This window comes from Cynara cardunculus (assembly GCF_001531365.2).
Source record: "Cynara cardunculus var. scolymus isolate 2C chromosome LG 10, CcrdV1, whole genome shotgun sequence".
Lineage (NCBI taxonomy): Eukaryota > Viridiplantae > Streptophyta > Magnoliopsida > Asterales > Asteraceae > Cynara > Cynara cardunculus.
Genome location: NC_037537.1, coordinates 27,425,823 through 27,436,199, shown reverse-complemented (window position 1 = coordinate 27,436,199; position 10,377 = coordinate 27,425,823). Strand labels below are relative to the sequence as shown.

Sequence of the window (10,377 nt, the reverse complement as noted above, 5' to 3'; positions counted from 1 at the left end):
CTAAAACACATTTTTTTTTTGTCTTTTCATGACTTATGATCTATCAAATTTGTAGTTTTCTTTATTGGTTTTGAGTGTTTATCTTAAAACTCAAGTTTCTTGGTTCTTTACTCTTGGTGTAAATCGAATACATTTGTGGAGTCGTTTAAATATGTTGGATTTTAAATATATTGGATTTTAAATTGTCATACATTTTTTTTATCGATAGTAATTGAAATCATAACTCTTATTTATTTAAATTGTATTAATATATAAAGACCAAGTATAACATATACCATTATTAAATATTATTTTATAAAACCAATGAAATTTCAAAATGATTAAAATTTATGACTCCCGCTTTATTGTGCGGTAAACTAGTAAAGGAATTATGCTTTGGGTGGATCTAGGGTTTTTGCCTATAAATTCTCCCTGCTAACCCCTCTCATCCACTCCTCTTTGCCGTCATCTTCCTCATTCCGACCATCTCCGATCTCCACCTACAAAATCTATAGAGATGGCTGTTACTTTCTCCGATCTGCACACCGAAGCTGGCCTTAAATCACTTGAAGCTTTTCTCTCCGGAAAAACTTACATCTCTGGGTCCGTATTATATCATTTCTCAATTCCTTGTACATTCGTTTTTTACACTGACGTTTGTATCATTGTTGGTTTCAATTTGAATAATTCAGGGATCAAATCACTAAGGATGATGTGAAGGTTTACGCCGCTGTTTTGGATCAACCTAGTGCTGATCTCTACCCCACTGCTAGTAAGTGGTACGGGTGTGTTGCTTCGAAGCTTGCATCAAGGTCTGTTTGAGATCCATCTTTTACTTCAGTATTATATGCCTTTTGTATGCTTTTTTCTACTGCTGTTCGTGTTTAAATGATAATTTAGGCATTCAGCATTGTAACTCGATGGTAAACTTGTGATCTAAATGATCTTATCGATAAACAATTATATGTTGATAGTTTAATTTGACTGGCAATTCCACAGTTAATTGGGGGTATTACTTTATGCCTTCATAGGATTGAAACAGGAGTTGTGCTTGTGCTTATCTATAGAGAGATTATTTTCCTTGAGATGATCGGCTTTTTTCACCGCTGGGTGGGATATATTGGGCTCATTCATTTGGTTTCTTTTTTTGACTTATAAGTTATATGTGTTACTTACCTTATACAATTGAATTATGCAGTTTCCCTGGTCAAGCTGTTGGAGTGAGTATCGCAGTCCAAGCTACATCAGCGGAAGCTGCTCCTGTCAAGGAAGCTGCCAAGGTGTGTATCACATTTTATCATGATTGATCTTTTTTGTCGGTGGATTGCTGAATTCATCCTGTATTATCCCCCATGAACCCAGTATGCATGCTTTTGATGGTCTATAGGTTATTTGGACGGTTTTCTTTTGTGTCGTGAACCTTTTTTAATGAAAGTGATGCCTCGACTCTTTCTAGGCACACCATTGAAACTGCTTCTATGTGACCAAGTGCTGCTGAGGACTTGCCTTGCTATAAACGTGCTGTTTTGTGTTAAGCTTTGCTTAACGACAGATTACATGTTTTATATTTCTAGACCTGCAATCAGTTTACAAACGGTGTTTTTTGGATTGATTTTAGAAAAATCATTGAAAAAATAAGAACCTGATAGATAACCAGTTTCTGGTAGCTTTCATGGACCTGAAATGACGGTGATCCTCTGTGCAGGAAGTATGCTTTGACGGTGTTAGTTGTGATATTTATTATTTAATTGATTTTGGAGTAAGAAGAAACACAGTGCCTCAATAAGTTAAACTCTGACTTTTTTCATGTTATTTGAAAGTTATTTTTTTGTTCTTTTACTTCAAACTATCACCTCTAAAAGACTCGAAATATATGTGCCCAAAATAATTGTTAATACTAGCATGGTCCAGGATCAAATCAACAGCTTGTTAGAATAGAATGTTTGCTTCTGAATTCAAATGAGTGGATGAATTCTTCTCATATTGTTTTCAGAGCAGACTCTAACTGGTGGGGTTGGCCCTTCTATTAAGTTCTTGGTATTAACTTGCAAAACAGAACTTATGCATCCGCATTCTGCTGTATCATCTTTTCTATGTCTTTTAACTTACTGAATTGGTTGGTGGGTATTTCAGGAACCTGCAGCTGCAGCCGCAGCTGATGATGACGACGACGACCTTGATCTCTTTGGCGACGAGACAGAAGAGGAAAAGAAGGCAGCTGAAGCAAGAGATCAAGCAAAAGCGTCAACAAAGAAGAAAGAGAGTGAGTTTGTTGGATTTTTCTGTGTGTTAACTTGTTTTGCTTGACATTATGTGGTGCCTGTTTTTTTGTGATCCATTTTCTTCAAAAATGGCATACCAAAGAATTATCTGCTCTTTTGGTATACAAGTAATTGTTTTTTGTCAGTTGTATAACACCGTGTATAAAAACTTTGTTTAGGTGGGAAATCGTCGGTTCTTATGGATGTAAAGCCATGGGATGATGAAACTGACATGAAGAAGCTAGAGGAAGCTGTTCGCAGTGTCGAGATTCCAGGACTTCTGTGGGGAGCATGTATGGTTTGCTATTTTAATTTGATATTCATTGCTATAAATGGAAACATCAACTGTTACTTTAACTACACCACCTCCCCTCTCTCCTACAATTAACTCCAATTTTCATTTTATGTTTTAAAGCTACACAATTTTGGAGGTGAATTTCAAAGTTGTCTCTTATTTCAAAGAGTCGAAAAATCATCTCAGTCAAAAAATTTATTCAGATTTCAAACATTTCTCTTTTTTGATACATGCATGCGGCAAATTTATAGGTACCACCAATATACCGTCATAACTCACCAGAGTCTTTTTATATAATGGAAAAAACGCATAAGATGTAGCATTGGTGGTAATCCTGGATTTACTCATGGTTCAATTGGAAGTAACAAAGGGTTGTTTATTTGGTTTTCCATCAAGTCCTATATGGATAAAGTTGTCTGTGTGGATTGATTAATTCTTCTAGGTTTGGAAAAAACTTGGCTTTCTACATAAAGCACCCTCCTAGAAGCTTACTGAATGAGCCATTTCCTATATCATTAAGCCACGACCAAACAGTCATGTATTGACCAAATAAGTTGTGAGCCTCATTATACATTAAGCTGCTAACAAACAGGCCCGAAGTCGGTTTTAACTTAGGGCCACACATCCAAGCATCATGTACTCTGATACAAGTGTTTCACCCTCCCTCCCGAAAAAAAACTATTGTTTTACTCTTTAGGGTAAATGTGAGACTTGTGTACATCCCCACTCCCCAACACCCCACCCACGGGTGGGATGTACTGGGATGGTTTGGTTTACTCTCCCTCTCGAAAAGGTCAACATTTGACTTTTTAGTTTTGAAAGAGTGGGAAAACTGACTAAACTTGAATAATTTTATAACTCAAAAGTGGATTGTTGTTTTGGGATGTGGCAAAAGTATAAAGGAAGACATTAATAATGGATAATGTTATTGATGCTGTTGTGGTTGGATTTACAGCAAAGCTTGTTCCAGTTGGTTACGGGATCAAGAAGATGACGATCATGTTGACCATCGTTGATGACCTTGTTTCGGTTGATGACCTGATCGAGGAGCGTCTTACCGTTGAGCCGATCAACGAATATGTGCAGAGCTGTGACATTGTGGCCTTCAACAAGATTTAAATGCTTGGATTTCATCAAGTTTTGGTTATATTTAGCAATCATCTTTCTTTGAGATATGTTTGATTTCACTGTTGTATTTCAAACTCTCAATACTTCATTGTTCATTCTAAGGGTTTTATTGGGATTTTGTTCCAATTTTGCTTGCTCTAAATGCATTTTGTGAAAGGAGATGGAGATCCTTTGAAGGGTGATGTTACCTTTTTCTAGAACTGGACACATTTGAAAGTGTTTAGATGTTTTTCAAAATCCTGCTAAGGGTCTGTTTGTTAGCATATTAATGAGCTTAATGAAACTTAAAACATAATTCAATCAATTATACATCACTTTTTGGTGGTGGTTTAATGATTTTGAGAGTAGCAAACCAATTTCTTTCCCAAAAACATGCTATCTTTATCTTTGAAACCATCCTTTCAAACTAAATTTTTTTTAATCTATACAGACAAATTAATATATTAATATAACTTTATTCATATAACCAACCAGACAACCCCTAAATTACTCGTGATTATGAAAAAAAGATGTGTTTAATCACCCATAATTTTGGTTTACAAAGGAATGGATATGGTTTGATGGAATAAAAATACTATTTTATTTAACATATTTATTTAATTCATCTTCTGATGATATGTATTTACTTGATTGGTGAATAAGGGACGAAGGATTTTGGTACAACAGACTTTCTTTCGGTTTGATCATGCAATATAAATGTGAAGTCCAATGCAACATTATTTCAATGCCAACCGCATCTTTGCAAAACCTGTATTTTACCCAAATTCTAGGCGATTTTAAGATGGGTTGGGTTCACGTCAAAAATCTATATTTATGAGAAGTGTAAGAAATATGCGAGCATATTTATTGCAAGGTTCTTTCTAGTAAAAAATATAGTTGTAGATATTTCTTATAAGAATCTCGCTCTCTTTAAATTCTTGTACAAAAACCTTGGGTTCATACCTTGAAGTTGGCGTAGAGCGACAATTTACTAGTTTTTTGACTTTTTTTATATATTTTTTTTATTTTTTTATCCAATATAATAATTAATATGTATTTATTTATTCAACTTATATTATAAATTGGACCACAAAATGGGTTCTTATAAGAACTACCAGAATCTTCCTTTAACATTCACATGATACATGTAAAGGTGACCGACCGTCTTCTTCGTTAGCTCTGTCGCCTTCACCGTCTTCACAAAATATAACATAACATTGATACAATATAAGAGTACTTTTCACCACTTTTTACGTTTCTCGTAATGAGGATTTGTTGTACGATAACATACAAATACTTAATCGCACAACTAACCTCAACATTGGCTTGCCCCGTTAACACACTTCGTGAAACAGCACACCAAAACCGATATCATCAAACAAGTAATAAGATCCAAAGGCTATCTAAACAAAACAAACAACAAAAGCTTTTGTTAATTTAAAGATTGAATTCAACATGACAACATATCCTGTCACTCTCGAATCGTGTCTGGATAAATTTTCGTCATCATGATGGAGCGTAGCTCCACGATAATTTTCACCGAACAAATAAAAACGACAGCATCTTTGTTCCTCTTGCTTTATTTCTATATGCTAAAACAAAAAGGATTGGATTCAACGGAAGTCAATCAATAGCCCCAGTAATCGTTTCTGATTTCATCGTCAAATTTCTTTTTCAACTCTGGGTGCTTCTCAAAGTACTCATCAGCGGTCATGGTGCTTAGCTTCGTCTGTTATAAAAAAGCGATTAATTGCATACCAACTAAGACAAGACCTGAATGGAAAGTGACTTGCGTCTTATTCGCTCCGCTATACATGACTTTTTGGAAGTCGCTTAATGACATAGAAGAAGTGACTTATTCAGTAAGTTTCTAGGGGGAAGTTTTATGTAGAAAGCCAAGTTTTTTTTTAAACATGCCCCTTCCAATTAGAAAAACGCTTGGTCCATCTATGGAAAAATCATCCCAAACAAAAACATTTTTTATCCATATAGACAGATTAATTCACACAGACAACTTTATCCTTACAGTACTTCATGGAAAACCAACCAAACAGCCCCTAGATGCACAAGGCCCAGGCCTTCCAAGCCCATTTTCTGTGAGCAATAAAAAAGGCTCGGCCTGGACCGGACCAGGCCTGCAGCCAATACTTGGCCTGATTGGGCTTTAAGGCCTGAACTGGACCAGGGTCACTAGGCCCAGGCTTTTTCAGGCCGGGCCTCAGGCTTGGGCTTTTTGAGCATCTCTAAGCGGCTGTTCCGTGAAGACCCTTGACTTGTGAAAAGTGTGGCAAAGATAGAAAGACAGATATGATAAAGTTTCGAGACTTGAAAGGGGATGATGACTGGAAATTGGGCAGTATCATTGTTACCTTCAGCTCTTGGACTTCAGCAATTTCTTTCTCTAGTCTTTCAGATTCCTTGAGGGATTTCTGCTCTGCCTCTTTCAGTTCCACCAACTGTGGTTTCAAAATTACAAAAATAAATAAGTTGGTAACATTATAGATCGCGTAAGCTAAGCACTATTATAATTCACATTCTAATCTAATACTGCCTGTATAATTAACAATTTTGTTGCCCAAATAAGTTTTACTAGACCTTTTCATCTTTTCCAGCAAAAAATATGGATGCCCATTTCTTTTGTCAACATATTACATATATATAGGGGGCGGTTCATGTGAGAACCACAAAAAATTTGAGAACCGAAGAACTTGTCATTGATGCAACACTAACGAATTTTAGTGAGCATATGCATCAATGCATAGTAGATATGAATATATTCATTGACGGAATACATATTTTGATAGTATATATGCATCAATGAATATACAAGTTCTTCGGTGCTCAAAGTTTTTGTGGTTCTCAAATGAACCTGATCCTATATATACATATATGTGATTTAGTCCAGATGCCAGAAATGGTAAGATGTGAGACAAAAAGTACAACATTTAGCCACAAGAGTTTTGGACGTGATTACGTAAAGCAAGAAACGAGTTAGTACATCAATTAGTTTCTCATTCCAAATAACCGGTTACCAGAAAACAGGGAAAAACAGAATTTTAGTACTGTGTAAAGTTTGATTTCTGACCAATGCATCAAACTTGGGTTTGTACTCTGCGGTCGTCTTATCAACAAACTTGGGGATTTCAACACCTGTAAAGAGAAATTCAACACAACTGTCTTAGAGGTCATGAATGTAAAACACAAGTACCAAATCATTTTAGGATCAGAAATTCAACAGCAGCTCTACACTGCTTGCAAAAAACTGTACATATATATTCTAACATTTTGATTTCCTAATCGTCAGTCATCACATCCTTTGAAGCATACATATGATACTAACCTTCCAAGATTGCATTAGTATCAGAATTGGACAGCATGTTTATTGGTATACATACTATCATTTGGGTTCTTCAGCTTCACATAAACATGGATAATTGGTGATTACCAAGTTCTCTTTTAATTTACCATGAGTATTAAGCTGTCGTTACGTAGCATTTAACCATCCTGAACATCATTTATGATATAACGAGATCATAAAATGACCATTTTCTATTACTCCAAAATTATTATAGTCTGCCTAATTGGCAACTCGGTGCTATGTTTCACCATTAGAAAACTAGTTCTACAAAATAAAAGGTCATAGGCTCTAAGCCTCAGAATCATACATGTCCTTTGAAGTTGAACGATTCTAATATTCTATTCATTTGATCATTTTCAACATGCCTTTAAGAATGACAATTAGTTTTATTAAAGAACATAAAAGTAAAGTGTCGTCCAGGGATGGCTGCCGAGCATAAAAACTAATATTACTCTTGGCAAGATTTTACATAGTTCTCCTAGCATGTCTCTTCCAGGTTCCTAGTGATAGATGTTTCAGCACTGTATTGATGAAGTCGATTTCTAACAAGAAAGATAAGAAAAAAAGCACCCTGATTAACAGAAGCAGTGCCTATGAGTATCAGTTAGTGGAGTATTTCTGGGTAGAATGTTTTGTCGAGATTCACTTCTCTCAGCAAACTCAACAAAACCTTTATATACATTTTTTTACAATTCGTCAGGGACTAATTTGAGGCCTGTTCAAACATTTATAAAGACTATATTTTATTAAAGAAACAGGAAAGAAATACCGGGTCACATTTATTTAATATAATTGCAATTTATTAGAAAGATGTGATTTAAAAAACCTGATGTTTAATTCATAAGGTCCCACTCTATTGTTTATAAAGTTTTCACTTAGAATGCATAAAATATGGTCTAAACAGAAACATGTCATAGTTAGCATTTTAACTGATAAACCCTGAATCATCATGTAATGCACATAAATCTATAATGCATAGTTCAGTGCCTACATCAATTAAAAATGACCGTCGAAAGGAAAGAAACGATACAAGAAAGATTGCAATATACTTCTCCCCATTTTCATAAGTAACAAATCCAAAAATCATGACTATGTTCTCCTAATTACATGATCTGTCACTTGTAGTCAGAAGGTTAGTTACTCAAGTACATGATACCTACAGGATATACGCATACTTTTTCGCTATTTTGATAATTATAAATGTGAAGGTATGCAAATAAACTAAAGGAAACAACCAAGGAACCATCATTCATGTAAAATCCATTTCACAAACAAGACTAGATCTCTTGATAGCCTCATAAGAGGAACTCAAATGGGGTGCAATGCCTATATGAGATTCTGGTCAAAAAGCTATATCATAAAATTCACTCTGTTATTAATGAGTGAAACTGTTGCCTAACATGATCTATGCAAAAGAATGTACATATTGGGATGTTGATAGAACAAGACATACTTTCATAATATTCTTTGTAAGAATCAACAATGCGAGATCCAAGTCCTTTTCTGTAGTACTCCCAATCAATAGGTTCTGGTTCCTGCATTACAGAATAAGAAAAATCATTTAGATTGAAATGTAATAATGTTGATCATAAAGATAATAATCTCTTTCACATGCCTCCCATAGAATCTCATATGTCTGATTGAGATGCAAACAGTAAGAATTTCAAGTTCTGATTGAGAAGCCAACAGTAGAATCACACAAACAAACACAAAACAGTCAGGTAGCATCCTACCACAAGGGTGAGTTATGAATTAAATTTCAGCAAAACAGATCAAATGGCTAGTGAACTTCAATAGGTCTATGGTTTTTCCTTGCATATCTCAAGGAACAAATTCATCAATTTCATACCTAAATTCTCAAACAACCATATCAATTGCATCTTCTCAATCCAATTGCGATCCAAGATATTAAACTAAAGCCAAGATTGAGAGAATCTATTGAGTGAATTAATTAAAATGAGGTCATTGCTTGTTAACAGGAGCATATAGGCACTAAGATTTATGAGACCTCACCTCAATTGGATGGGGAGGATGCGTTGAGATGAGTGTGATGTATAAGAATCTAAGTATGTGACTGATATCAGATTTCGCTTACACTCAAGTAAAAAAATCACAAATTTTAGTGATTGTTTGATCTATTTTAGCCTTAACTTGAATGGAACATGTACTTACCACGAACATTGACAGACAATGTATTTGTTTTTTGGTAAATCTGATTTTGTAAAAGAAATAACAACACCACATTCCTTCAAATATTGGGTTCATGACTTCATTGAGTAGAAGAACAACAAGAATAAGTCTAAAAACAGAGCCAAACAGGAAAAATTGACCAGAAAGTCTACAACCATAGACTCACCCAAGTCTATTGAGGTTCAATTCATTGCTAATATAGCAGCAGAAAACCATACTAATATGCATGCACGATGGAGGGATGGAATGTCTTCAACCATTTGAACTCTTCCTTCCGTTCAGTCTATAGGCTTGTTGGTTCACTAGGACTGGGGCAATCCAACTTATCTTGGTGGGTGACAAATAGCAAGTGACAACAAGCACTGCCTTCTGTTCAGGCACAAAAAGTAACGAACCAATACACGTTCACCCAACTGGTCACTTCTTGTCAAGGCCATTTTCTTACGAAAACAACCATTTTTCTTCCAATCTAAACAGGATATCACTTATTTAAGGTCGTATGAAAAATTAATTGCTCTTGACAGCCCATGAGTCCAATGCAACAAAATTGTCAATATTAGGAACTGCATCACATAATCGCGAATCAAGTCCAAATACGTCGTCTTATACATACAAATAAACGAAAATGGCCGATATGAAGTAAAAACCATAGGTCATAATGTGTATAAAACCAATGTAAATTAAATAAAAAATCATTTCAGCATCAAAATTAATCCGAATGTATTGATTCACACGAACCCTAACTATCTGATAGAAATGTAGATCCGTATCGTTAATCACATAGACTTCAACAGATTCACACATACACATACATAATCATAAAAATAAGATAGGTTAGAGAGATTGATTCGGATACCTGACTAAACTTGGTCTGGAGAGTTGAGTTGACTTCCTCGAAGGCACGACGGAGTGAGGAGAACTCCTTACGAGCCTCATCGGTGACGATCATCTTGGCCATCCCATCCCAATCGATCGATTTTGATGCCTTGAATGCGACATCCGCCACCTTCTTTCCTACACCGCTCATCTTTCTCTGTAGTGTTTTCTCTCTGAAATCGAATAGACGACGAGTTGTAGTAGCCTTGAACTATGAAACTCCCAAATGCCAATTTACCTTTCATTTACGGGCTGTTTGGACTAGGGTTTCCAAATTCATTATTTCCGGGCTGTTTGGTAGCATCTTTTTC

At 35.4% G+C, this 10,377-nt stretch overlaps 2 protein-coding genes across 2 annotated transcripts; one reads left to right on the top strand and one right to left on the bottom strand.

Moving 5' to 3' along the window:
* The first annotated feature begins 388 nt into the window (after window positions 1–388).
* Window positions 389–3,833, top strand: LOC112519159 (elongation factor 1-beta 2-like). Its single transcript, XM_025127155.1, has 6 exons — window positions 389–582; window positions 672–791; window positions 1,178–1,259; window positions 2,113–2,242; window positions 2,420–2,533; window positions 3,491–3,833. Exons 1-6 carry the CDS (start codon window positions 497–499, stop codon window positions 3,652–3,654), a joined length of 696 nt encoding a protein of 231 aa, XP_024982923.1. The 5' UTR covers window positions 389–496; the 3' UTR covers window positions 3,655–3,833.
* A 1,213-nt stretch (window positions 3,834–5,046) lies between these two features.
* On the bottom strand, window positions 5,047–10,309 carry LOC112520376 (ATP synthase subunit d, mitochondrial-like). Its single transcript, XM_025128747.1, has 5 exons — window positions 10,047–10,309; window positions 8,454–8,535; window positions 6,728–6,792; window positions 6,012–6,098; window positions 5,047–5,371 (listed from the first exon to the last, which is right to left on the bottom strand). Exons 1-5 carry the CDS (start codon window positions 10,215–10,217, stop codon window positions 5,270–5,272), a joined length of 507 nt encoding a protein of 168 aa, XP_024984515.1. The 5' UTR covers window positions 10,218–10,309; the 3' UTR covers window positions 5,047–5,269.
* Between the last annotated feature and the right edge of the window lie 68 nt (window positions 10,310–10,377).